Source organism: Oppia nitens, unplaced genomic scaffold, assembly GCF_028296485.1.
Source record: "Oppia nitens isolate AA-2021 unplaced genomic scaffold, nextdenovo-longstitch-racon4-pilon3 scaffold5_pilon_pilon_pilon, whole genome shotgun sequence".
Lineage (NCBI taxonomy): Eukaryota > Metazoa > Arthropoda > Arachnida > Sarcoptiformes > Oppiidae > Oppia > Oppia nitens.
Genome location: NW_026533243.1, coordinates 4412506 through 4437505, shown reverse-complemented (window position 1 = coordinate 4437505; position 25000 = coordinate 4412506). Strand labels below are relative to the sequence as shown.

The window sequence follows — 25000 nt, the reverse complement described above, 5'->3', positions numbered from 1 at the left end:
TATAGTTTTGTTTTAAATTACTTATTAGTAAAACATATTAAATTATACATAATTTTAGTTTTTATAGAAATAGTCTTAAATACTAAATGTTGTTTAAATCTAAATGAGCATGATCAAATTCTAATTATTTAATAATCTAATAATTTATAATATTTTTAAGTTCAAACTGAAATCGATATAAGACGACGCGATTAAAGTGATTATAAATGAATTTTTCCCAAAATTWATTWTCACTGAATTTCTATTATTAAAAATTTAATAAAAACAGTGAATAAATGAATTGAAAGTGTTTTTTAATATTTAAAAAAATGTGAAATCAATGAATGATTTGCACAATATATTAGTCTATTGTTGAGCACTTTGACTGTCGATTCAGTTATTCTTTAAATACAATTATGAATAGAAAATTGTAACAAAAAGTCAATTGTTTTTGTGATTCAATAATAGATATTTCATATAAATAGAAAACACGACAGAAATCGGGTTATATTGAGTCCCGACAGGTCTATAGATGTGTAGTTAAGGGTTAACAGACGTGTAGTTAAGGTAACAACAGTTTTAAACATTAAAGCAAGTGTTAAAAGTTGTTTTTATAACAGATTTTTGTAAAACACATTTTTTTATTATAATATTATATATATTTGGAACTTATTTTAATTCATACTTTAATTTGCAATTAAAGAGACATAAATTCAAATTAATTATTCATTGATTAACATTTGTTTACTTATATTCTAATAATTAAATATAACTTTAAGTTAGATATAAATACTATTTATTCTTATTAAATGTTAATTACATTAAAACAATAAAATATTTTTCCAAAAAATTTATATTTATTTAGTTAAATGAATCTTAATTTATAACTTTTACTATTTTTAAATTAATGTTCTCTTTGATAGAAATGATGCGAAAATATATATTATTTCTTGCAATTATATATCATTAGATAAAATACAGAGAAATACTTAATATTTAGCAATTTATATAAACTTTTTTTAAAAAAATAAGAGTAAATATCATTTGAATTGAGAGTCAAATGAATAATAGAAACAATGATAAAGTAATTAGAATTTATACCTTTAKTTGAGTTGAATATTAAGCTAATAAWGTATTGCATTAATAGTTAGCAGATTTGTAGTCGATTTGTAAGTCGATGTCAATAGACTTTAATGTATTTTTGCACACTTTTTTCGGTCAACCATTTGATTGCAGTATAAAAGGTTAGCACAAAAAAAAATCTGTGATTTATTTTCCAAAAATAGTTTAACAGATTTTGTTTGATTTGTTTTCGACTTTAGAGGAGATCTAAAGCAAGAAATGTTATCGAAAACCATTTCTCGTCTTTTATTAAGTCTTTTAGTATTTTTCATTTCAAAAACATTTTCAAACGAATCATATTTAGGTATTTATTGTTAAGATTTGTTTGTTTTTTGAACTGAACTTGAATTTCGTAGAAGAAGGTGAGGCCAGAGGAGAGCCGTGGTTTCCCGAGCCGACGCCGACTCCGCCTCCCGGTCCGAGTGTCGCCGAATGCAACCGAAACATTTACCGGCGTTGTAACCAACCGACTCAGTTCAGCGCTAATGACTTGAATACAGTTCTGACTTATTTGAACACAACGTACACGACTTTGGCGGACATAAAACCGGACAATTCGGTGCAATTGTGTTCAGCCATTACTGTTCGTCGCGATTGGAAGTGTTTGACTGTCGCTCAAAGGAATCGCATTGTCAACGACTTCCAACAGCTCTACACCAATGGAGTCATTGCCAATTTGACCGACACTTACGTCCGGTATTGGGCGGCCTGGCACGAGACCGGAGAACTGTTTTTGGCGCAGAGATGGTTGGCTTACGAGTTGGAGAGTGCAATGCAACAGATTGATCCAGGAGTCATTCTTCCTTATTGGGTTTGTTATSAATCTACAATACATATATCACTTATCGTCTCTCGCGACAGTGTCCGTGGCCTGCAGCCGCGCATCCCGAAAGATCCATAGTTTGGGACACTTTCGGTCACAATGGCAGTTATCCGGGTGGATATTGCGTGGGAGACGGCGTTTACAACACGTGGGGTTTGATTCCGTGTGTGAAACGGCATTGGAGTCCGCGTGGAACCATCTATCCGTGGGCTTCGCCTGAATTGGACACAAATCTGTTGCATTACGGAACTCTTTACGAACTGTTTTATTTGGCTTATATTGGAATCTATTACCAGCCGTTGATTAATGCCGGCGGATATGAAGGACAGTTCTCCAAACAAGACGCTCCCTATGAGTAAACAGTTTAGACTTAGAGAACAATTCAATCACTAATTGGTTTTGATTTCGCAGTGTTTTGTTTTATATGAAGAGTTTGTGTGAAACCGAAGTTCGAGGCATTAAATGGCAATTATCTAAACAAGAAAATCTCACGCCTTTGTCTTATAATCTATTGAACACCCGATTTGATCCGCAAACGGGAGCCATTCAACAGGCAGACATCAACACCGATACTCTGACCGGAGTTCCAGACGTTTCAATCAAACARCTCTTTTGGTTAGGTTTTGGCAATTTGTGTGTTATTCCCGATAGTGTTGTCCGTCCAGTTGTCAGAGCCAGCAAAGGCCAGGCCGATCCGTTGCCGCGAGCCATTCAACGCATGCAGCCGTGGATTGTGGCCAAATACTACTCGGGATTCCAAAACGGCAATACAAGCAACTTGTTGAGCACTTTCGAAGAAGTGGGAGATTGTAATCAACAGTGTCTGCCTTTACCCAAACCGACGTTTCTTCCGGAAACACCGGCCGGWCGCCGACTTCTGGCCGACCAGGGAGTCAACAGAGGATCGCTGTTGTCGATCGCCGAACAGCGCTATTATAGCCTTTGGTATGATTTAAACAAATCCGGTTATTGTTCTCCTTATGTAACGAATTAAGAATAAATACTTTATTTTTTACATAAAATTGTATTTCAATTAATCAAAGACTCAATTAATTCAACTTTTAAGACAACAAATACTCTAAAAATATATCAAAACATCAGTTATTGTAATGAAAACCACTTCCACGACCGCCACGACCCGTGCCTCGACTCGGACGTCCTCTAAAGTTGCCGCGTCCTCCGAATTTGTTCAGTCTTTGATTGCGCTGTTGTTGTGGTTGTTGTTGTTGTTGTTGAGGTTGTTGTTGAAAGTCCTGCGAACCCGGAGTCGGCAACAAAGGTCTGTTTTGCGGGACATCTGATGGAAATTGAGGCGTTTTTGGTGCCATAATAGGTCTTCTTAAGAGACCTCCTCTTTGCAATCCTATAACACCTCCTCTTCGAGCCATTGGATGACCTCTTTGAGCTGAAGAACTTGGCTGAACTGAGCTTATAGAAGAAGAAGAAGTGGAAGGCATTGATTGATTCAAAGTCTGATTTCCGCCGATTTGTTGCGATTCTTCCGATTTCTGACTGTTTTCCGATTCATTCAAATCTTCGGCAYTTTTTTCAATTTCCAAAACACTGGAATCGCTTTCAGTTTCGGTCGGAATTACAGTTTCTGTTAGATTGGAATCAATTGCGAAATTGGGATCCGAATCCACTTCAATATCCAAACTCCGAGTTCCCGAAGTTTCTCCGGAATTAGTCAATGGAAGGCTTCGGCCGTTATTGTCGTCGAATTGCGATAAATCCATTCGCGTGTCGTCAACACCCAGAGTGGTCTCTGTCGCCAATTGAGAGACCGGAACCGATTCGGGAATGTTTGAACTAAAGACAAACCTTGCCTGAGGAACACGTGGAGAGTTTAGGGAATCAATGAATCCGTCGCCACGACGCGGAACAAACAGAGTGGGAGTACTCGGAACTATTCCGTCTCCTTCGTCGTATGCGTTCTGTTGCGTCTGATTTAGAAAAAACGACTGTCTGTTTGTCGAACCGAACGGACGCTGAATAGGAGTCGGGATTTGAATGAATGGATTCGATTCCGTTGTGACAACAGATGGAACTGAAGTCGAATCAACCGTCGGTTCTGAACAACAAACGTTTGGTTCTATTAAACAACTTTCAATTGAATTCAATGACAAACCTGTTTCTGAAGAACTCATTGTTTCGCTGACAACTGTCTGTTGCGGTTGTTGTTCGACATCTTCGTTGACCTCTCCTTCGGGTACGTCATCAGATACACCGACATCTTCCAGATTCTCATTTTCACTGCCGGCTTCTGAATGTTCTTCAATTGGTTGATCTTCATAATGAGACTCTTCTTCGTCGACAACGTATTCTTCGTTTTCTTCGGGAAAACTTTTGTCTTGATTTTCATCTTCATTCTCTTCATTCTCTTCATTCTCTTCATTCTCTTCATCGTATTCTTCATCTTCTTCTTCGTCATCTTCCTCTTCATCGTCTGCCTCTTCGTCGTCGATATTGTCTTCGCATTCGTTGACATCTTCTTTTGGTTCTTCTTCGGAATCGCTTTCTAGAATAATGACGTCATCGTCTTCTTCTTCTTCGACTTTTTTCGATTGAATTTCTTCGGATTCAATGCTTTCTTCGGTTTCTGTTTTTGCTTTCTTTGTGTTTAGTGTTTCGTCAAAAGTCACGCGCGTCCTCTTAATACTGACCTTTGAAGTGGTCGGTTCTGAGAGCGTCGGTTCGYTGCGTATGTTGGCAACAATGGCCCTTGATGATGATGATGTTGATGGTGGTGGAAGTGGTTCTTCTCTTTGCTGTTCTTCTTCGACATTAATCGTTTCGACAATTGGTTCATTGTCTTGACTCGTGACCACTGCTTCTTCGATGACTTGTGTTTCCATTTGTTCTTCGGTTTGCGAAACAATGACTTCCGGTTCTTGAGTCGAAACTAATGGCGTATTGAATGCTTGTGTCGGATGAACCGTCGCTTGCGGAACTGATTGATGCAAATTCTGGTCTTCAGTGGTCGGCTGGACAGTTGCCACGGTTGCAGTTCTCGGGTTTCGTCCGTTTCTAAGAGTTGGCGCCACAGCTAGAGGTCTAATACTCGCCATTGGAGTCGACTTCACACTCAGCGGCTGAACAGTCGCCGCTTGCGGCAGAACCTGATGTCGGACTGGATTTGTGGTTTGTGCGGCCGTATGAACTGAAGTGCTCTGAACTGTCTGAACATTGGAAGCAATGGTCGGTTGGTTTTGATGTTTGTTTTTGAGTTCTTCCATTTGTTTGAGCGCTTCCGTGAGTTCGCGTTCAGTTCTTCGCGCTTTTGCCTCGAACTGACTCTTCATTGTCGCCATTCGTAAATCGTTTTCTTCGCAGTTTTGCTCAAATTGTTTCACTTTTGCCGACAATTCTTCGACACTTTTTTCCAGTATTTCTTTTTCTTTGGAAATCATATTCTTTTCACTAGAAATGGCAGACAATCGTTGTTTGGCCTGAAATGCAATCTTCTTCGCCCTTTCCTCCTTTTCCTGGGCCTGACCTTTGGCCACATCTCTTTCGTCAATCACTTGCGCTAAATCTGTGTTTAGTTTTTGAATTTGTTTTTCGTTTTCTTGAATTTCAGACATTAATGTCTCGTTTTTTTGCGTCAATTCATTGATTTGTGTATCCATTGGTTCACTAATTGTTGTACTAATGGTTTGGTTGACTTTCAACTGTTGACATTCGGTCTGCAACTGATCGAATTGGATCTTCAGTTCGTCGTATTGTTGTTTATACTTTCTGCCGACTTTCCTCAACTGATTCATTGTGATCTGAATATTTTGATTCTCAGTTCGCAATTGAATCGATTCTTCCGTCAGTTTCTTCACTTCATTGTTCTTAAGCTCGACTTCTTGTCTCAGATTTTGCATCAGATTTTCGCCATTTTGTCGAAGTTTTTTAGTCTTTTCGAGTTCTTGCGTCACTTTTTCCAGGTTTTGATTTGCGTTTGCGATTTGCGACAAAAACTGTTCCCTTTGAACCACGAGTTGCGATTGAAGCGCTCGATTGGCCTGCGCTTCATTAGTGGCCGATGTTTGGACATTCATCGCCTGATTTACACTTTCTTTCAATTGGTTTAATTCAATCTCAAAATTCTTGGACTTTTTCTGGTATTCAGACATCTCTTTATGTGTTTCTAAATGTTTGTCGATTTCTTCGTCCAATTTATTGCGAACTTCTTGGAAACTCTTTTCCCAGACTCTGATGGCCTGCAAATGCTGTTCCACTTCTTTATCGAATTTGTTTCTCCAGTATTGTCTTTCGCTTTCAAGTTTGTTGTTTTGAACTTTTAAACTATTGATTGATTCGCTTTCCATTTGTTTCCAACTGTTTTGAAGCGTTTGTAAAGTATTTATTAATTTGTTTTGGTTTTCACTGCTTTTCAGCAAAAACTCCTTTTCCTGAACCAATTTTGTCTCATTATTTCGATACAAATCGCGTTCGCATTTCAAACTTTCGACCGTTTTCTCGACTCTGTTGGCCCTTTCATTGGCTGCCAACACATCATTTCGCAAAAGAACTGAAGTTTGTTCGTGTTTTTTCACGTTTTCGTTCAAAATAGTGTTTTTCTCTTTCAAAAAGACGTTTTCCTTCTGGAACTGTTCGCAATTCGTTTTAAACATTTCCATTCTTTCGATGGTAAAAGTCAGTTCTGACGCCATTTTTGCGGAATCCACTTTAAAAGACGACAACTCTTCTCTCACTCTATCGTAAGATTCGTTCAATTCTTTGAGTTTAAGAGTGTTTTCTTGTCTATAGTTTTCATACTCTTTCGTCAATTTATTGAAATTGATTTTCAATTCGTTATATTCGTCGCCATTATTTCGGTTCAAACTATACGGCGAACAAACAGATGTCGGACCGGGAGATCTTTGGTCTTTAGTGTCTGGCGTCGCCTGAGTATGTCTTTGATGGATCAGCGCGTCGACCATTGCCACTTGTTCTTGTCTTTCGTGTCTAAGTTGTTCCAATTGCTGCAGAGCTTCTTCCAACTCCTTTTGCAAAACAAATCCATTTTCTTTCATAACTTTTTCCATCTTTTCATTGCTTTCACGCAAAGCATTCATTAATTCTCGATTTTTGGTCTGAAGTTCTTCAATATCTTTGAATGTGACTAATTCTGGAGGAATATCTCTGCTGTCAGACGAAGACACATTCGAGTCCTGAGTTAGACAAACAGAGAAACCTCTGGCCTCCTGAACACTCCTAATCAGAGCTCGTATTTGTCGCGATAAGTCTTTGTTTTCGCGTTCGTATCTTTCGATTTCGCGCTCAAACTGTTTGCTAACTCTGATTATGGCGTCTTTCTCGCGAAGCCAATGGTCTTTCTCGACCAAAACTGCCGACAACTGAGTCCGCAGATCAGCGACTGTTTGACACGCCCTCTGGTGTTCTTGTATTTTGCGCTGAAGAAGCGGTTCGTTTTCATTCGATTCGTTCGCCACTTGACTTAAATACTCTTTYAGAACTGCATTTTCGCGCCGTTCGTCTTCCAGAGCCTTTTGCGCGGATCCCATATCACTGAAGATTTGTGTTAAACTCGTGCTTCTGTCCAATAGCTTCTTGGCATTGGCCGCCAAAGGATATTGTCTTTCGAACGCCAATTCCATATTTTTGGCCAAATTCTTCTTAATTTCTTCCAATTCTTGGCGAAGAAAAGATCTTTCGGTCAAGACTTCAGTCAACTGTTGAGTCAATCGACTTTGGGTGTCATTGAAGGTGTTTTCGAGGTCCGAATGCGCCGTTTTTGCCGTTTGAAGCATTTTTTGCATTTCTTCTATGGTTTGAATCAGAGTTTGATTTCGTTTTTTCAATTCATTAATCGTTTCTTTTTGTGATTCAATTAAACTCTTTTGTGCTGTGATTTCGTTGTGAAAATCTTCTTCCAATTGAGCGCTTGAATGTTGAATTTCACCCATTCTTACGGCTAATCCTTCGATATGTTTATCCTTTTTCTCAATCATTTGCTTTAAAACTCGAATTTCATCCAAATATTTGGAGTTTTCATCGCTTTTCTGGTCTAAAGTCGTTTGCATTTCAAACATCTGAAGCGCGCGTTCGCGACGAATGGCCAACAATTCATTGACTTTATCCGTGAGTTCTTCGTTAAGAGTTTGGATCTGTTGTTCGTAGAGTTGTTTTTCTTGAGCCAAACGCTTCTCTTTGTGTTCCAAAGACAACATTTTGAGCTCCAGTTCTCCCGTTTTGGTCAGAGTTTCGACTTTTCCTTCACTTTCCGATTGAAAACGAGAGCAAAGAGTTTGCAATTCATTTTGCAATTCTTGGATCTCTTCCTGTCTTCGCTCCAGAACTTTGTTTAAATCGYTTTTTTCGGCCGCAAATCGATCCGATTTTTCTTTAGTTAAATTCAATTCAAGAGAAAGCGATTGTTTGCCTAAAAAACAAACCAATCGTTAAATCAAATCAAAGACAACAAAACAGACTTACAATCAAAAGCCTCGAAATATTCGTTTCGAGACTTATGTAACGCTTCTTCCGTTTCTCTCAACTGATTCTTTAGTTTTTCGGCAAACTCTTCGCTGGCCTGAAGTCTGAACAAAGAGTTCTGGAGTTGACGTTCGGCTGACAAACACTTGTTCTCAATGTTGGCCACTGTTTGAGCCGATTGTCGTTTGTTTTGTCCGACGATTTCCAGATGTGTCTCGAGTTTGGTCTTGAGATCGATGGACACATTGGCCAACTCTTCGACCGACAAAACGGCCGACAAATGGTTGAAATCAGAGATCATTTGAATCGCATTTACTTTAAAAACAAACGAAACGAACGAACGATTCAAACGACAAATGCCTTCAAATCGTACATCAATTACGTCAACAGTTTTGACCAAAAGTTAAGAAATTAGACAAAAATGAAAGAAAAGTCAAAGATTTTGATATTTTATTCGCTTTTAATCCGAATTTTGAAATCAAAATCTCTTTCAATCACTAAATCTGATAATAAATTAATATTGAAATCAATTGATTCAAAATCCGAAACGATTTTTTGGCCAAAGAGTTGTCAAATGCGTGACAACTGTTGCAAAAGCGAAGATGGAAGTAATGCTTCCATTTTGTCGACAACAAAACCCAACGGAAGAGACAACCAACTGACCATCTGAAGAGAAAAACAGTTATGAAAAGCAAAAGCAAAGAGTTAGAAAGTACCAGTTTGGCCAACCATCCCATGGGTTCGGGATATTGATGCGTAAGAAGAGCCAATAAAGCCGTTACTGAACAAAGACCGGCCGTAAAAAGGATGAAAAACGGAAGTTCTTTCTTGGGATAAACAGACACGTCGTGGAAAAGCGGCAGAAGTTCGCGGTCTGTGTTTTCGGTGCAATTGGGATACGGATAGAAGAGATGGCCTTTTTCCAGCGGATATGGAATCATTCGGAAGGCTATGGAGTTATAACAGTTATAACAGTTTTAATTGTTGATTAATAATTGAAATAATAGACTCACTTCCCTCCCACGTGCAGTGAAGAAGATTAAGAGCGCCATCAACGCGTTTCCAATGATTCAGATGAAAGAAAGAATACGCGACGGCCTCTGAATCGCCGCGTTTGAGAATGTGTTCCGGAGGAAGGATCAGACTTTTGGTTTCCAACAGATATTTGGGAACATGAGGGTTGAACTCAACGGCGCGATGAATGGCTTCGACGGCGTTCATCTCTGCCGTCGATAATCCGCGTCTTGAAGCGATGTCTGGAGAAAACTTGTCGGAAACGGCGCGCGCTTTCAACAGAGCGGCCGTGTAGCAGATGGTGGCCGATTTGGGAAGATTGATGTCTAGAGAAGAWTGGATCAGATTGGATCAGATCTATTTGGTATTTACCGTCGTATTTGGCGAGAACGGCCTGAACGTCTGCATAGGCTTGCATTTCGAGAAGAGCTTCGATAAGGTTTTCGTGAATATTAAAGACATTCATTAGAGGAAACTCTTTAATCAAATCTCTCATTATTTTCGTCGATTCACGCAATTTCCCGAGTTTACGCCAACACATCCCAAGTCTTCGTCGAACATAAATCAAAACATTAGTATCTCTTCGATGAAGACTTTCAAGAAGTGCCGTTTGATGTTGGTTTTGCTGACTCTTTCGGTACGCAGATTCGGCCGCTTTCAGACCCGTTCGCAACAGTTTCTCCGCTTCCAAAATGGTTGCCGCTTCTTCTTCGGCCAACAGTATGTAAGCGGGTGCGCAGTCGGCGTTCTTTTCGATGGCATCTTTGGCGGCTTTAATGCGAACGATAGGATCGCGTTCTCTCCACGCCGTTTGCATTACTAAATCATGGATTAACGGATTAACGAACTAACGGATTATCGGATTAACGGATTAATGGACTGACTCTCGAACTCTGGTTTTCCGACATCTGCTTCACAAGTGAAGAATGTTTGGTGATCTTGAGCCGAGAGATTCATGTCATAATAGGTGAGTGGTTCCTTGTTTGTTGTCCATCCGAAGCGTTGATATTCAGATCCGCGAAATAAAGACAAAGGATTTCTCCAGACTTTGCATTCTATTCGCGAAAATTGATTGAAAATTCATTTTTTGTTTTCGTTTCAAACCTAAAGAGATTTGTTGTCCRTTYGAKGTTTGGTTCGAATTATTGTTTTCTCCGCCGTCTTGACCGCCGCCCAACCACGGACTCAAATGATTGAGTGAAACCTGTTCTATGAAAGACGTGCCATACTTTCTGAAATACCACCACTCGAAGATCTGAAGATAAAAACGGTTAGAAAACGGCAAATATTTATCCGAAATAAAGACCAAAATAAGTCCCGAAATAAGAGAAGACGTTCCGGTCAAAGCCACGTAAAACTTGGGGGTCAAAGTGTTGATGAACATCGACGCTGTGGACAACAAAACGGTCAGAAATTGTCGGTATTTGCGGACAATACTCACCCATCGGTTCGATTGAAGACAACTGTTGTTTAGTTAAGAAAACAACTCATCATTTAATAAAAGACTTTTTAATGTATTGAAAATCATTCTAAATATATATACAAAAGATTGTTATAAAAAGTCACAAAAATGTTGGAAAAACGGTCGCAAATGAAGTGATGATATCCATAGAGATCGTGACGTCAATAGAGAAGGGGTTGGAAGTGATGTTCACTTAAAGGCAAATATCTTTGCGAAAGAATGAAAACCGAAGAAATGACTTCTTTGGCTGAAATCGATTGTTGAGTTCGGAAATGAGTTTTGATTTGTTGTCGAGTTTTGAGTTTCAAGAGTTTTGGTTCCGAATGAAGACTAAAAGCGACCAAAAAGTAAACAAAAAGTTGAGTTCCAAAAGTCAACAAAAGATCGCAAATCTGGAACCAATCCGTCCGTAAAAACACTTCCGAAAAAAGCGACGTCAATAACGGCACAAACATATCGTCTGCACTGACATCCAGTTGACGAAGATGTCGGTCGAGAGCAGGAGATTCACGTCTCAAGAGTTTCGAGGAAAGCGTCCAAAGAGTCGTTTCTCTGACTCTTTTGTCGACCAGAAAGTTGTTAATCACGAGAGAAGCCATTGTTTCAAAAAGAACGACTGGTTTTGAGTTCAAAATCTTCACAAAAGGAAAGCAAAAAAGAGATAAATCAGAGACAGAAGTCTCGCTCAAGAGTTCGGGTCTCCACTGAATCAATTGCGCCAATAATTCCACTAAACACCGACCGACCGACGGATCCACAAATTCACGACTATTGACCGCAAAACGAACTTCAGAACGCAATTCCACTGACATTTCATTGAGTCTTTGGAATCGCTTTCTATCGTCTGGAAGACCGAGAAGTTGTGTCCAAATGAAGAATCGGTACTTTTGCGGGAATTTCCAGTATTTGGCGATCAAAACTCGGGCCAATTCGCGGACATTCTTCTCAATATTTTCTTCTTTTACACGAATTTTCTTTTTTTTCGGTGAATTTTGATTCAAATAATTAACAATTAATTGCGATTTTGAGTCAAAAACGACAGAAAAATCATTGTTTTTGTCGACAAAAGTCGTGTTTTTCGGCGGAAAATAAGAATCTTCGGAATCGTTGACAAAACGGCTTTCGATTTCACGGTTTTCGTTCAGAAAATGTCTTTCTTTTTGATTTTCTTGGTTTTCAGTGATAAACATGTCATCAAAAACGTGAAGAAGTCTTGTGTTTTGGATCTGTTCTAATACTCGATAAGACATTGCGTCCATAATGAAGACGCGATTGCGATAAATGGTTAAAATCGTGTCTTTGATCCAAAAGCGCGAAAAAAGACTTTTGGAGTCCGACAAGCGTTTGATTTCCCGAAGAGATCTGACGTCCCAAACGACGGCTGAATCGAAGGCCGAAGACGTCATAATGCGGTTCTGGCCGTCAAACGAAATGTGAGCAATGGATGTCCGGTGAGCGCTCTCAACGACGGCCAAAGAACGGACGGCCAGAGATTGCGGACAAAAATCTAAAAACAATTATTTAAATCGGAATTAAATCGAAAGAATCTTACGGAAGAAGTGAACGGAATTTCGATCGACGGAAGCGATGACTAAATTGCAATCCAAGTCTGAATTCACAAACGAAACGGCGGTTACGGCTGAAGACAGTCTTCTGGCCAAACGGAACCGATTCGACAACAGATCTATTATATAAAGAGCGCCCACTTTGTCGACAACGGCCACCAAAGGAGCCGTCGGGTGAAGAGCGGCTCTGACCAGTTGAAAGCGATTATCGAAAGTCAGTTTCGAGTGTTTGGATGTTTTGGACGAAAAATGGACCGAAGATTCGGTCGAAGATTCGGACGAAAGAACCGATAAATTAATCGACAAATGAATAGACATTTCATAAGTCATGTGACGAACAAAACAAAAGTCTATTGAATTGAAATTCACTTCAAATGAATTGCTTTTCAGTGAAAACAAGRAATTGTTATTCGAAACAAATGTCTATAAAAAGGGACCAAAAGTACGACCAAAACAACCAATGCTTTCGACCTTTCGATGAGTTGAAGCGCGAGTCATAAGAGTCATGCGCTCTTCAAACGAGTGACGAAACGCAATGGTTTTGTCCGAAACGCGAGTCCTTTCGGCTGAGGACCCGCGCGGACCGGTCGCTGGCGAACCAATCAGACGATTGAATCTTCGGGATTCACAAGTCGTGTATCGCGGAGAAGGAAACTCGAGTTTAGTGGTCGCCATTCAAGAAGTAATGCTTTTTTTGGTTTTTATGATTTAGTCCTTGAAATGAATTTTCTTTCAAATCAAAGGAACGAAAAGTTCTTCGACTTTTCAAGACTTCAGATGGAAATGACGACCCGACTATAGACCGCGTCTCAAGACAACTCCTTTTCTACGAATCAGTTGTTCCGCGCTTTCTGTCCGAAGCCTTCTTTTCTCGGCCGCAAATTGTTCGTCTTTCACGCGATCAAAGTCTGCGAATCGATGGTCTTGTAGGAGACAAACGTCCTCGTGAGTCCAATTAATCCGATTAATCTGTGAATTCAAAGATCTYTGTTTCAGGTTTTCGTCGCGACAAACAAATCGCGCGAAACGAAGCTTTTGCTTTACTTTTACCCGATTTTTGTTGTCTTCCGTCGTCTTTGAGTCGATTCAAGACTATTGGATCCGTTTTCGCGGTTGAAATCAAACCAAAGCAAGGATTCCTTCCTTTGGCCGCTCTTTTATCACAACAAATGCTTCCGAAGGCCAGTATTTGTCGCTATTGTTTGTCTCAGTTTCATAAAGTGAGTTCTAATCCGAGTTAATCCCATTTCTTAATCTCTTGATAATCTCTAAATCAGCTAAAGAAGGGATCAATTGTTCGAAGATCTGAATATTGTCCTTTAGATCTGTTTTCGGGATGTCCTCAAAGAACTCTTTGTTCTTTGCGTTCTTTAGTAGCGAATCCTCAAAACAATTTCCGCGTCTTTCGAGACATTCAACTCGTTTTCGGCGATGACTTGAACCGAGACTTCGAAGCCGTAATCCAAGACTTTTGCGGAAAAACCGACGCTTTCTGTCGTCTGCTTTCGGCCGCCCTCTCCCTTCCCGTCGACCCCGCCTTTCACGCCGACGCCCCTCCCCTTCCCGCAGGTCAGAACTGCAGTCTTCACGCGAATGGTTTGCATCGTTGTGATTGTGGAGAAGAAAGACATGAATTGAGATCCGGAAGTGTTTTGGAAGCAGTTTTAAGAATGCAAAAATTGGATTCTTTGGACTCCGAGTTTGCAAACGAAATGTTGGATCAGTTGTCGCTCAAAGACAACAATAACTTTGATTTCTTACACGATTTGCCGCCAAAAAGTCGTCTTTTTGTTTCCGATATTTCCGTCAAAAACGAAACGACAGAAGAATTAATTGAAAGAAAGGTTTGAAAACAAAACAAAAAATTTTCACAATTTTTACGATTTTTTCACAGGTTTTTCAGTTTTTGGTTTCTTTGACCGCAAAAGACATTTCAATAATGATTGCGATTCAGAGATTATCCGCTGACCAGAATCCCTCCGAAGTGCCCGAAGCGCATTTGCTGACAGAACCCGAATCCGGGGCTCAATTCGTGACGAGTGTTTGTGTCACAGATTTAGACGAAAAGTCGGCGCCGAAAATCCGAAGAACGCTGTCTAATGACCAGCGGATGATTCGGGCCTTTAATAGTCAATCGAATTTATGAATTAATTAATTCTAGTCTTAGTTTTAATCGAGTTTTCACTCATTTTATCCGAAATTATATTCAATTTATTTTTCAGTAAAAAGTGTTTCGATTTTTCTGATTTGAAATCAATTTTTCGTTTTTAATAATCATTTGTTTGAAATTTTTGACATTTTTTCTCAATTTATTTGTGTTTAATGTTTGCTTTCAAGGCTTTCAAGTGATCAGTTGATCCCCAGAGTTGAACCGATTCTTCGAGTTCGTGTTTGAGCGCGGAATCCCTGTTTCGATGTTTTCCCGCGTTTACCACTTGTTTTACGGCTCGAACGCAGTCTTGAGTTACCATTACTTTGTTCTGAGTCCACTTCACGGCCGCTTCGATGGCGTCTTCTTCGTCCACAATTGCATCGCAAAGACCGAGTCGAAGAGCTTCTTTGGGATCAATTTGTTTTGCGGTTAACATAAGATCTAAAGCCGTCTTTTGGCCGACAATTTCCACCAAACGCTGTCCTCCGCCCCACGCGCTCACAATCCCGAGTCTGACGTGAACGAAGCCGAAGCGCGCGTTTGGAGTCATTAATCGGAAATCAGTCGAAGAAGCGACTTCTGCTCCGCCGCCGATTGCCATTCCGTCGATTAGAGAAACGGACACAAGAGGGAGACACTGAAGGCGTGTCAGATTGTCGTGCATCAGAAGCGACATCTTTCGGCCGCCAAAAGGATTAGCGATTTGTCTAACGGTTTCTAAATCACCGCCGGAACTGAAGAATCCGTTCGAACCGTGAATAACGACTGCTTTTCCCTGAAAAACACAAACAATAGAATAGAAGTATAGTTGAAGACAACAGACCTGAGACCAGTTGGACAGCGAATCCAAAGTATCGGCAAATTCAGACATCATTCGACCCGAAAAAGCGTTTTTCCGCCCGAAATTTCTCAATTCGATTCTGGCCACTCCCGTCGCATTGTTAAGACGCAACTCAACGGATCCGCCGCCAAAACGCATGAATTCATCGCGAATTTGTCGAACACTTGGTTCGCAACAGGTTTCAACCGATTCAGCGGTAAAAGTGGTAAAAGTGGCCAAAGTGCGCGAAGGAAGCACTCGGAGGACACGAATGGAAGACAAGAGAGGTGTTTGACAAAGCATTTGAACCAAGAATGAGACAAAAGAACGGAAAACTCAAGAATTTCGCAATAATTATGAGAAATGACGTCAAAAATGGGTTTTAAAAAGATTTTAGGATTTATTGGAAATAATTTTGTTTTTTCTGAAAAAAAGAGGAAAAAACAGAAAAAATCATAAAAAGAGAGAAAAACCGGATTTCAGTTCGCGTTTCGTCACAAAAGCAAAGTTTCAAACATTTGCATTGATTGAGTGGTCATTGAGTGGTCACTGAGTGGTCACTGAGTGGTCACTGAGTGGTCAATCAGAATCAGCGCGCGATTCAAGAGCTGCGATTCGTTGTTTTAATCTTTTCTGCGAAGAAGCGAATTCAGCCAATAAACGGGCCAATCGGGTCTGCAATTGATCCACAGACACTTCAAGCCGAGAGACGGCCGCTCTTGTGTCTTGTTGTTCGAGTTCGTGGCGGAGAAGCGCCGAATCGTCTAAAAGACCGTCTTTGCGCAGAATCTGTTTTCCGCGTTCGACTAAAGCCGCTCGTGCTTCGGGATAGTCTTCGAGGACATCCCATAAGTCTTGTTTAGACAAACAAAACAAATCCGAATAACCGACTGATCGGACATTAGCTGTCCGTCGGTTTCCGGTTCGGACTCCGGAAATGTTGAGAATCGCGAGTTCGCCGAAAGTGGCGCCATCTGTCAGATTAGCCAAAGAAGTGATTCCGTCGTCCGCAACGACGGCCAGACGACCGCGTTTCACGATATACATCTGGATTGGGATTAAATGATGAATGACTTTGTGTTTGAATGTGTTTTGCGAACCTCTTTTCCGACGTCTCCTTTTCGACAAATAAAGTCACCAGGGGAGAACACTTGAAGACGAAGTTTCAAAACTAATTGAACCAAAAGTCCCGGTTCGCAGTCTTGGAACAGACGGACCCGACGCAGAGTCTGCAGATGAGCGTGGATTGCAATCTCGGCCTTCAGTTGATCGGGAAGAACAGCTGTGACCGCACTTTCATCTAAAGACTGTTTATTAGTCCACAAATAGTCAAACCAACGAATAACTCGTGTTTCCAGAGGTTTTGTCACGTGACGAAACTCCATGTACTGTTTGACGGCATCCATACGGGCCTAAAGTCAGAGAACGGGTCAGAGGTCAGAGTSGGAGGTCAGAGTCGGGATATTGACCTGAAAGTCTGCGCGGGCGGCGTTCATATTGGAGATCATTGAACCGACATTTCCGACAATTGTCGCGAAGATTAGAACACCTGAAGAGAAAACGGTTTTAGAAAAGTGTTTAGAGATTAAGAGATAAACCGATTAAGAAGTTGAGGACAACGAAAGCGTATTCGGCGTCGGTTTCTGGCGGCGGGACTTCGCCTATAGTGGTCAGAGTGAGAGTCGACCAATAAAAACAGTAAACGTATTGTTGAACAAAACGTTTGGACAAAGAGTCGGCTGAAGAAGATCTGCGGTTATAAACCCATCGGTCGGAGTCGAAACCGATCCAAAAGGAAATGGCGAAGTAAGCGCCTGAAGAGAGGATTAACTGATTAATGGATTAATGGATTGAAGACTTACATGCATTCCAATGGATTAGAACTACAATATAGAGAACGAGTTTCGCGACTCTCAAAGCGTTTGGAAATTGAGTTCTCGTTTCGGTTCGTTCGAAGAATTCTCTGAATCGATAAAAACGAAACAAACGATTCAATCGAACGATCGGAACGCACGGGAAAAGTATTGTTGGATTGCATTCCAAGTGAGAGACAAACAGAACGACATCTGTCGGCAAAAGAGAGAACACATCCAAACGGAAAGCAGAAGAAGACATGTAATGCGAGAAAAGGCGTCGCGAATCACGAACGGGAAGTCCAGARTCSAGGAAAGCAGTTCTCGCAGACAATACAGAGTCGATGGCGAACAACGAGTCGCAGACAATGTCCAGAACGAGGAAATGCAGGCGAAAGGCGTTCTGGAGATCGGCGAAAGTGGATCTGGCGATTATGAAGACCAGATTGTAGAGAACGGCCAGAGAAACGAGAAACAGCCATCGGTAGTGAAGATCTGCGCAAAAGACAATGAGTTTCGAGAAAAAGAGATTTGAAATTACGTCCCGAAGGATCGATGACTAGGAAAGAGCGGTCTTTAGGCGAAGAACCGATCGAACCGACGAACGGATCGAGAAAGGCGTCGGCGGTCACGGCGGCGGCCGAAGAGTCGGACGAAGCGACGGAACGAGAGGGGCGCCACTTTCGCATCAACTGATTGGACGAAAGAAATTGGAAAACAGTTTCGAAGGAAAGAGCAGTGAATTTACGGCCAGAAGTGGACGGAGTTTTGTGTCCAGAATTGATTCGAAAGTGAAAACAAATCGATTAACGGATTATCGATTCGATTGTACGGCACGTGTCGTCGCGCGTGACAATTGATATACTGATTGAGAGAGAGAGACATCTGGTGTTTGAAATGTTTATTACAATAGAAAAGGAATTACAGCTTTTCGTTTCGACGGATAATCGGGAAAACGCTTTAAATACCAGTAATGATTGAAAAGACCGACAATTAATTGATTTGTTGTCACGAAGGCAAAGACCAGCCACCAATTGGGCGACTGGAAGGCGAGGACGACGGCCAGCGAGAAGTAGACAACGATTTCGGCGAAATAGTGCGGACAAGACACCAATTCGAAGAGCGATCCGCGAGGAATCGAGTGCTGGAAAGTGACCACACGACCTGCGGAGGATTAGCGGATTAATTGTTGGATTAAAGGAGAAAAACAAACCGTTTCTGTCTTTACGAAGATTTGCGAGAATTGAATGACTTTTGAATTGAATTAAATTTGCGATTAAGAAGAGAACGCTTCCAATGATGTGATTCAAGCGGAAAATGGCCGTCCATTGCAGTTGCGGCGGAAGCGAGTCGGGGGTGCCGGGAAATCCGTGTGCGTCCGCGAGAAGAGCGAGTCCGACGCCTAAATAGAAGGAAAATCCGCAGAAGTAATGCGCGGCCGCCATTTTGCCATCTTGAGAGAAGACAGAGAGTCGCGTGCATTCGTAGAGACGACGACACACTTGAAGACACATTAAAAGCATCGAAAGGACGACGGATTCAGCGCTACAAACGGGACGACGACTCTGACCGACGCAAGTGTCCAAAAGGAGAGCCAGGAGTTGGGGAACGGGCAGTTGGAAGACATAGAGACGGAGAAGCGAAAGGAAGAGCAGAGCGTAGAGAAGAGAAGCGAAGACATAGAAGTGTTGGAACCATCTGTGGATTAAGAGTTAGTTTTGAGAGAAAATGAGTTAAAGACTCACCGTTTGGGAACCTGAAGAACCGATTTATGAGTTTCGGCGGTCTTTCCATAACGAAACAGTCTCTGAAGAGCTTTGGGAACAATTGGCGAACAATAAAGGGTTAAAAGACCGAACAAAGCGGCCGAACACGAAACGGCCGAAAAGTGAGCGACCAATAGAGAAGGCGCGGACAAAACGTCGGAATCGGAGGGCATCGTCTCGAGGAATGAACGGAAAGTGGGTCGCGTGCGATGAACTCTGGCGCGTGCGTTCAATAAAAGTCTTTTTTGGACCAAAATTGGGTCAAAAAATGAGTTTATTTACAGATATTTACAGAAAACGAGATTTAAATGAAAACCGCCTGTTGGGAGGAAGTGGCGAAACGGGTGGGCGGCGACTGCAGGGCGGGGGGAAGTGACGACGGGTCCGAGTGGGCCAGGGACAACCAGTCCGCCGAAAGGGGCGACGAAGTGGACGGCGACGAAACCCAAGTCGACGGCGAGTCCGGGGAAGGCGTCAAATAGGACTCGGGGGGACGCGGAGGGCGGGGCTTCATCAACGCATCTTCGTATGTGGGAGGAGGACGCGAGGGCGGGGACACGAGAGGAGGCGACGACAGAGACGACGAGTAGAGAGACGTCTGATGAGAAATGATGTTTCGCGGCGGAGGCGGCGGCGGAAGCGTTCGTTTGCGGCGAAGAGAAGTCGTTTTGGGAGAAGTCGGACCAATTGGAGTGGGAGGAGTCAGAGGAATGAAATCATCCAATAGGGCGACGATATCTGTGTTCATTCGTTCCAAAGCGACGTCACGTGGAAGTCTGTCCATGTGATCAGTTATGTCTCGATTGGAATGCGCTTTCAACAGTTCGTGCGCCGGATTGAAGGCTCCCTCACGAGCCGCCAAAAACAATGGCGTCTCTTCGCGATTATTCTGAGCGTCACGATTGGCGCCATTTTGAATGAGAACGCGAACGGCGTGTAAATTGTCGACCGAAGCGGCCCAATGAAGAGCGGTGTTCCCGGCGTCATCGGCGGCGTTGAGATCGCATTCGGCGGTCACAAGGCGTTCGAGCATTGCTTCGGAATTCATTCTCGCGGTTAATATCAAAGGAGTGGTTCCGTCCAGAGTTCTCGCATTTAAATTCGTCGAACGATTTCGTAATAGTATTTCAAAGACACCACGTGCGTCGGCAGCAATGGCGCCGTGAAGAGGAGTCCTTCCGGTCGCGTCCTGAGCATTACAATCTGCTCCCGCGTCCAGCAGTCGTTTGGCTGCATCTGCGCGTGCGTATCTCGCGGCTAAATGAAGACTTGATTCATGCGTTCGATCGCAAGTCAGCGAAACATTCGCGCCGTTCATCAGTAAGTCGTGCACGCGCTCCGCCCCCATCTCACTCAAACACGTGTCGGGGTTGTCCACAGAGATCACGTGCGACGGGAAGGCCGATGCAACCATCAGAGGTGTCATTCCATTTGGACCAATCGCGTCGATGGAAGGCGTGTTTAGAGGCGGAGTCATAGCCTCTGCTTTGTACGCGTCGAAGTGCGCGTGCGTCCATTCGCGACACTCCATTGGTTCCTCATAGATGGCACTCATCGCCGCCTTGTCGTCCGTCAAGTCCTCACGTGACTTGAATTGTCTCATTTCCTGTCCGTCGGGTCTTCCCGTTCTTCCGCCGACTCGTCGTCTCGCTCGTCCATATTCGCCGCCCGCAGCGGCCGAAGAAGCGTTTTGATGTCTGGAAACCATTGCTCCGGAAGTATTGAARAATCCCTCGGGAAACCACGTGATACCTTTGGCCACTTTCTTGCGATTGGACGAAACGAGAACTCCGGCAATGAGACCGCCCACCAGAAGGATGACCACCGCGACCGCGACGTAAGTGAGTCCGTGCGGGGAATTGTTGGGAAATCCGATTGTTTCGCCATCTGTTGCGTCGATATCTGTTATTCGAAATCCCGAATGCAATAAATGCGAAAACCGATCCTGGTCACGTGTTTTGGCCGCAGTCAAGAAGGACGCGATGTCTCGGGAAGACGCGAAACACTCGCCGGCCGCACACCGACGGGAATCGACGGCCAGGACGAGTTGAGTAGAATGGGTTCCGTTGGACTTGATTTGTCTTAATTTGACAACTGATCCGATAATTGTCGACAATTGACGCAAAAGTCCGACTAAAGTGACACGTGATTCGTCAGTGGACTGAGTGAGCAGAGCGAAGGGCGCGTCCACTTGCAGAAGAAGATCGCCTTTGAGTTCGTGATCAATGGCTTCGGGTTCGCAGTCGAGTCCATCCCACGCACACTCGGCGTTATTACAGCCGGCATCACACCTTCCGTTCGCATAATTGGCTTCACAATAGGCTTCGTACATCTCATTACAGGACGACGACTCCGGACGACGACAATCCATTCCGTCGAAAAGACATTCCCGAGAATCGCATTCCGCATCGCATTTCCCGTCTCCAAAACGGGCGTAACACGTGGCCGCAGACGGACACAAACGCCACGGATTATCGCGGAATGGATTGACTTCTGATTCGCAATAAAAACCGGTGAAAGAAGCGGAACAAACGCACGTGAAGGCGTTGAGACCGTCGACACAGGTTCCKCCGTTTAGACACGTGATTCGGGAGCAGTCGTTGACGTTTTGTTCGCAGAATCTTCCGGAAAATCCTRGAATAAATCGATTGATTGTTATATTATTGGAATGTTTTGATTGGTTTCGAGACAAACCTTGCGGACAAACGCATTGAAAATCTGCTCTCAAATCAACACATTTTCCTTCGTTAAGACACGGATGAGAATTGCATTCATTCTCTTCCTGTTCACAACGCCGACCTCCGAACCCACGTGGACAATGACACTGGAAGCGACCAACGTCGTCCTCACATGTTCCGCCGTTGAAACACGGATTGGAAGAGCATTCGTCGACATCGGAAAGACATCTTGGACCGAAAAAGCCTTTCGGACACAAACAGGAATAACCGTTCGGACGGTCGACACAAGAACCGCCGTTCGAACACGGATTCGACAGACATTCGTCTAAATCCTGTTCGCAATGTCTTCCAGCGAATCCAGAAGCGCAACGACAAGTATATCGATTGACTAAATCAATACAAGATCCGCCGTTAAGACACGGATCAGATACACAGTCGTTGTCGTTGAGTTCGCACAATCGCCCGGAGAAGCCTGCATTGGATTAGGGATTGGATTAAGGATTAAGGGTTGGATTAAGGATTGGATTAATTGGTAAATTTTGGACAAACCTTTAGGACATTTACAGTCGAATCCGTTTTGTTTATCCAAACAAAAGGCGCCATTTTGACACGGATTGGAAAGACATTCATTGATTTGTTGATCACAACGTCTTCCCGTCCATCCGCGCGCACAATGACACACAAAGGCGTTCAAGTCGTCTTCACACGTGGCGCCGTTTAGACACGGATTGGAAGCGCATTCGTCGACGTCTGACAGACATCTTGGACCGAAGAATCCCTTCGGACACAAACACTTATAACCGTTCGGACGATCCACACATTGGCCGCCATTCGAACACGGATTCGACAGACATTCGTCCAAATCTTGTTCGCAATCTTTGCCGGAGAAGCCGTCTGCGCAGTCGCAGACATAATGCCCGACTCGGTCGCGACAAGTGCCGCCGTGACGACAGGGATTGCTCCAACACTCGTTGACATTGAATTCGCAGTTCTGACCAGTGGTTCCGTCGGGACAGTCGCATGAGTATCCGTTGACGAGATCGCGACAAGTTCCGCCGAATTGACACGGAAGAGAAGCGCATTCATTGATCTGTTGTTGACACAGGAGTCCCGTGAATCCGGGATCGCAAACGCATCTGAATCCGTTGACCTCGTCCTGACATCTTCCTCGATGACAAGGAGTGGATTCGCAATCATTGACATTGAGTTCACATTTCTGTCCAACAAATCCTTGATTGCATTCACATTGAAATCCGTCGGAAAGAGACGCGCAATGACCGCCGTTCAGACATGGATTGGACGCGCAGTGGTCAGTGGCACGCTCACAACGCGATCCGTCGAATCCGGACGGACACAGACAGCGGAAACCATTGATTAGATCCGTACAAAGGGCGCCATTGAGACAGGGATTTGAAGCGCATTCGTCGACGTCGTGTTCGCAATGAGAGCCGGAATAGCCTGAAGAGAGTCAAAGTCAGAACCTATAGTCCTGTATAGTGTTCTATAATACAGACCTGGCATACAAACACATCTATAGGAACCGCGTTCGTCGAGACACGTGCCGTCGTTCAGACACGGAGAAGAATCGCATTCATTGATATTGACTTCACAACGCGGACCCGCGAACCCCACTGCGCAGTCGCAACGGAACGAACCCGGAGTATTGACACAAGTCCCGCCGTGTTCGCAAGGAGATCCAGACTCTCGGCACTCGTCCACGTCTTGCGTGCAATCCACGCCTTTATAACCAGTTGGACACGAACACAGATAAGTGCCGTCAATCGGGGAAGTGTCGCAAATGGCACCGTCTAAGGGGTCAAAGGGTCAGAGGTCAATCAGAACTATACAACTATAGAGACATACCGTGACACGGATTGGAAGCACAGGCGTCGTCCAAATGACAGAGAAGACCCGTTTTCCCGGCCGGACATTGGCAATAGAAAGACCCGACGCGATCGTGGCACGTGGCCCCGTTGAAGCARGCTGCGGCCGCGCAATCGTCGATATTGTCTTGACACGTGATTCCTGTCCATCCGTTAACACAAACGCATTGAAATCCTCCCAAAGTGTTGACACAAGTTGCGCCGTTTTGGCAGACATGCGGACGAACGGCGCACTCGTCGACGTCTCGCGAACAATAGGGTCCCGTCCACTGAGACGGACATTTGCAAGTATAAGTGTTGACGCCGTCCAAACACGTGGCGCCGTTTTGACACAGATTTCCGCCGCAATCGTCAACATTGTGTTCGCATCTCTGGCCAGAAAACCCGACGGGACACTGGCATGAGAAGGACAAGGCCTGATAATGCGGAACACAATGTCCGCCGTTCAGACACTCGGAATGCGCGCACGGGACGTATCGGGACTCACATCGGGATCCCGTCCATCCCTTCTGACAATTGCACCGCAAAGACCCGAAAGTATTGACACAAATGCCGTTTCCGTGACAGACATTGGGATCTAAAGCGCATTCGTCGACGTCTTGAGTGCAAAGACGTCCTGAAAATCCTTTTTGACACTCACATGAATATGCGTCGTCTCGGGCGACACAAAGCGCTCCGTTTCTGCACTGATGTTCGTGACAATGATCTCGACGCTGACATCTCGCTCCCGTCCATCCGTCTTCACATTCACATTGCCATTCATTCAAAGAGTTCTTTAGACGACATTTTCCGCCATTAATACACGGGTTTTGGTCACAAACAGACGGCAATTGAATTTCACACAAAGACGCCGAATATCCGAGTTGACAAACGCACCGGAAGGTCGGAGAAGCTCTCGATGAGATGGGATGGTTTAGAGGGTTTATCGGCGGTAGAGATGAGACACAAGTTCCGCCGTTTAGACAACGGTTTCCGAAACACGGATTCGCGAATTCACAACGACTTCCTGTCCATTGAAGCGGACATTTGCAGCGGAAATCAACGCATTGTCCGCCGTTCTGACAAACAGACGAAGACACGCATTCGGTTGTATTGCGGAAAGCGAACAACGGATCAAATAAAGTGATGACAACACACAGGAAGAACAAGACCACAGAAACGGTCATTTTTGGGATCAATTGGAAGACATTGAAGACATTGGACACTGATTTTGGACACTTGTTGATGAGATGTTTGGCTTAACTGCGGATTAAGTGTTGATTCAATTGAATATTCGGTGAATTTGACCGAAAAATGTCACAAAAAAGACAATAAAATTTCCGTAAATTTTGTCGTTTTTTTGTCGACTCTTTTGGTTTGGAATCGAGTTTTCGGACAAAACTGTTGTCTTTTGTTTGAGAGAAGAGTCGACTGGTTTTGTGTGAAAACTTTGAGCC

The 25000-nt window shown here is 43.4% G+C and overlaps 9 protein-coding genes across 11 annotated transcripts; 2 read left to right on the top strand and 7 right to left on the bottom strand.

Annotated features, from left to right (window-relative positions):
* Positions 1-1111: 1111 nt before the first annotated feature.
* LOC128961435 (uncharacterized) lies at positions 1112-2979 on the top strand. Of its 2 annotated transcripts, XM_054307675.1 has the most exons (5): positions 1112-1223; positions 1302-1405; positions 1458-1912; positions 1963-2279; positions 2336-2979. In XM_054307675.1, exons 2-5 carry the CDS (start codon positions 1321-1323, stop codon positions 2916-2918), a joined length of 1440 nt encoding a protein of 479 aa, XP_054163650.1. In that variant the 5' UTR covers positions 1112-1223; positions 1302-1320; the 3' UTR covers positions 2919-2979. The 2 variants fall into 2 exon arrangements, with proteins under 2 accessions (XP_054163650.1, XP_054163651.1); XM_054307676.1 differs by lacking the exon at positions 1112-1223 and having other exon boundaries at positions 1284-1405.
* On the bottom strand, positions 2938-8747 carry LOC128961419 (nucleoprotein TPR-like). Its single transcript, XM_054307653.1, has 3 exons — positions 8372-8747; positions 4053-8318; positions 2938-3995 (listed from the first exon to the last, which is right to left on the bottom strand). The coding sequence occupies exons 1-3, from the start codon at positions 8670-8672 to the stop codon at positions 3022-3024; spliced, it is 5541 nt and encodes a 1846-aa protein (XP_054163628.1). The 5' UTR covers positions 8673-8747; the 3' UTR covers positions 2938-3021.
* Positions 8748-8861: 114 nt separating this feature from the next.
* Positions 8862-10898, bottom strand: LOC128961433 (protein ST7 homolog). Its single transcript, XM_054307673.1, has 8 exons — positions 10827-10898; positions 10692-10774; positions 10490-10640; positions 10270-10440; positions 9758-10204; positions 9385-9711; positions 9088-9320; positions 8862-9037 (listed from the first exon to the last, which is right to left on the bottom strand). The coding sequence occupies exons 1-8, from the start codon at positions 10828-10830 to the stop codon at positions 8942-8944; spliced, it is 1512 nt and encodes a 503-aa protein (XP_054163648.1). The 5' UTR covers positions 10831-10898; the 3' UTR covers positions 8862-8941.
* A 73-nt stretch (positions 10899-10971) lies between these two features.
* On the bottom strand, positions 10972-12850 carry LOC128961427 (uncharacterized). The gene is made up of 2 exons (XM_054307664.1): positions 12400-12850; positions 10972-12354 (listed from the first exon to the last, which is right to left on the bottom strand). Exons 1-2 carry the CDS (start codon positions 12740-12742, stop codon positions 11009-11011), a joined length of 1689 nt encoding a protein of 562 aa, XP_054163639.1. The 5' UTR covers positions 12743-12850; the 3' UTR covers positions 10972-11008.
* Positions 12851-12869: 19 nt separating this feature from the next.
* On the top strand, positions 12870-14645 carry LOC128961437 (inositol-pentakisphosphate 2-kinase-like). Its single transcript, XM_054307677.1, has 5 exons — positions 12870-13094; positions 13156-13357; positions 13409-13632; positions 13690-14256; positions 14307-14645. The coding sequence occupies exons 1-5, from the start codon at positions 12948-12950 to the stop codon at positions 14556-14558; spliced, it is 1392 nt and encodes a 463-aa protein (XP_054163652.1). The 5' UTR covers positions 12870-12947; the 3' UTR covers positions 14559-14645.
* A 51-nt stretch (positions 14646-14696) lies between these two features.
* Positions 14697-15745, bottom strand: LOC128961447 (ethylmalonyl-CoA decarboxylase-like). The gene is made up of 2 exons (XM_054307688.1): positions 15388-15745; positions 14697-15339 (listed from the first exon to the last, which is right to left on the bottom strand). The coding sequence occupies exons 1-2, from the start codon at positions 15685-15687 to the stop codon at positions 14722-14724; spliced, it is 918 nt and encodes a 305-aa protein (XP_054163663.1). The 5' UTR covers positions 15688-15745; the 3' UTR covers positions 14697-14721.
* Positions 15746-15841: 96 nt separating this feature from the next.
* On the bottom strand, positions 15842-18042 carry LOC128961426 (cyclic nucleotide-gated cation channel subunit A-like). 2 transcript variants are annotated; one of them, XM_054307662.1, is made up of 7 exons: positions 17986-18042; positions 17779-17929; positions 17247-17732; positions 16983-17198; positions 16854-16933; positions 16485-16796; positions 15842-16431 (listed from the first exon to the last, which is right to left on the bottom strand). In XM_054307662.1, the coding sequence occupies exons 2-7, from the start codon at positions 17924-17926 to the stop codon at positions 15964-15966; spliced, it is 1710 nt and encodes a 569-aa protein (XP_054163637.1). In that variant the 5' UTR covers positions 17927-17929; positions 17986-18042; the 3' UTR covers positions 15842-15963. The 2 variants fall into 2 exon arrangements, with proteins under 2 accessions (XP_054163637.1, XP_054163636.1); XM_054307661.1 differs by having other exon boundaries at positions 17779-18041.
* Positions 18043-18141: 99 nt separating this feature from the next.
* On the bottom strand, positions 18142-19176 carry LOC128961537 (polyprenol reductase-like). Its single transcript, XM_054307786.1, has 3 exons — positions 18983-19176; positions 18451-18935; positions 18142-18401 (listed from the first exon to the last, which is right to left on the bottom strand). The coding sequence occupies exons 1-3, from the start codon at positions 19174-19176 to the stop codon at positions 18142-18144; spliced, it is 939 nt and encodes a 312-aa protein (XP_054163761.1).
* LOC128961420 (neurogenic locus notch homolog protein 1-like) lies at positions 19118-24997 on the bottom strand. The gene is made up of 5 exons (XM_054307654.1): positions 23545-24997; positions 23196-23489; positions 22231-23139; positions 21698-22153; positions 19118-21637 (listed from the first exon to the last, which is right to left on the bottom strand). Exons 1-5 carry the CDS (start codon positions 24728-24730, stop codon positions 19308-19310), a joined length of 5175 nt encoding a protein of 1724 aa, XP_054163629.1. The 5' UTR covers positions 24731-24997; the 3' UTR covers positions 19118-19307.
* Positions 24998-25000: the final 3 nt, after the last annotated feature.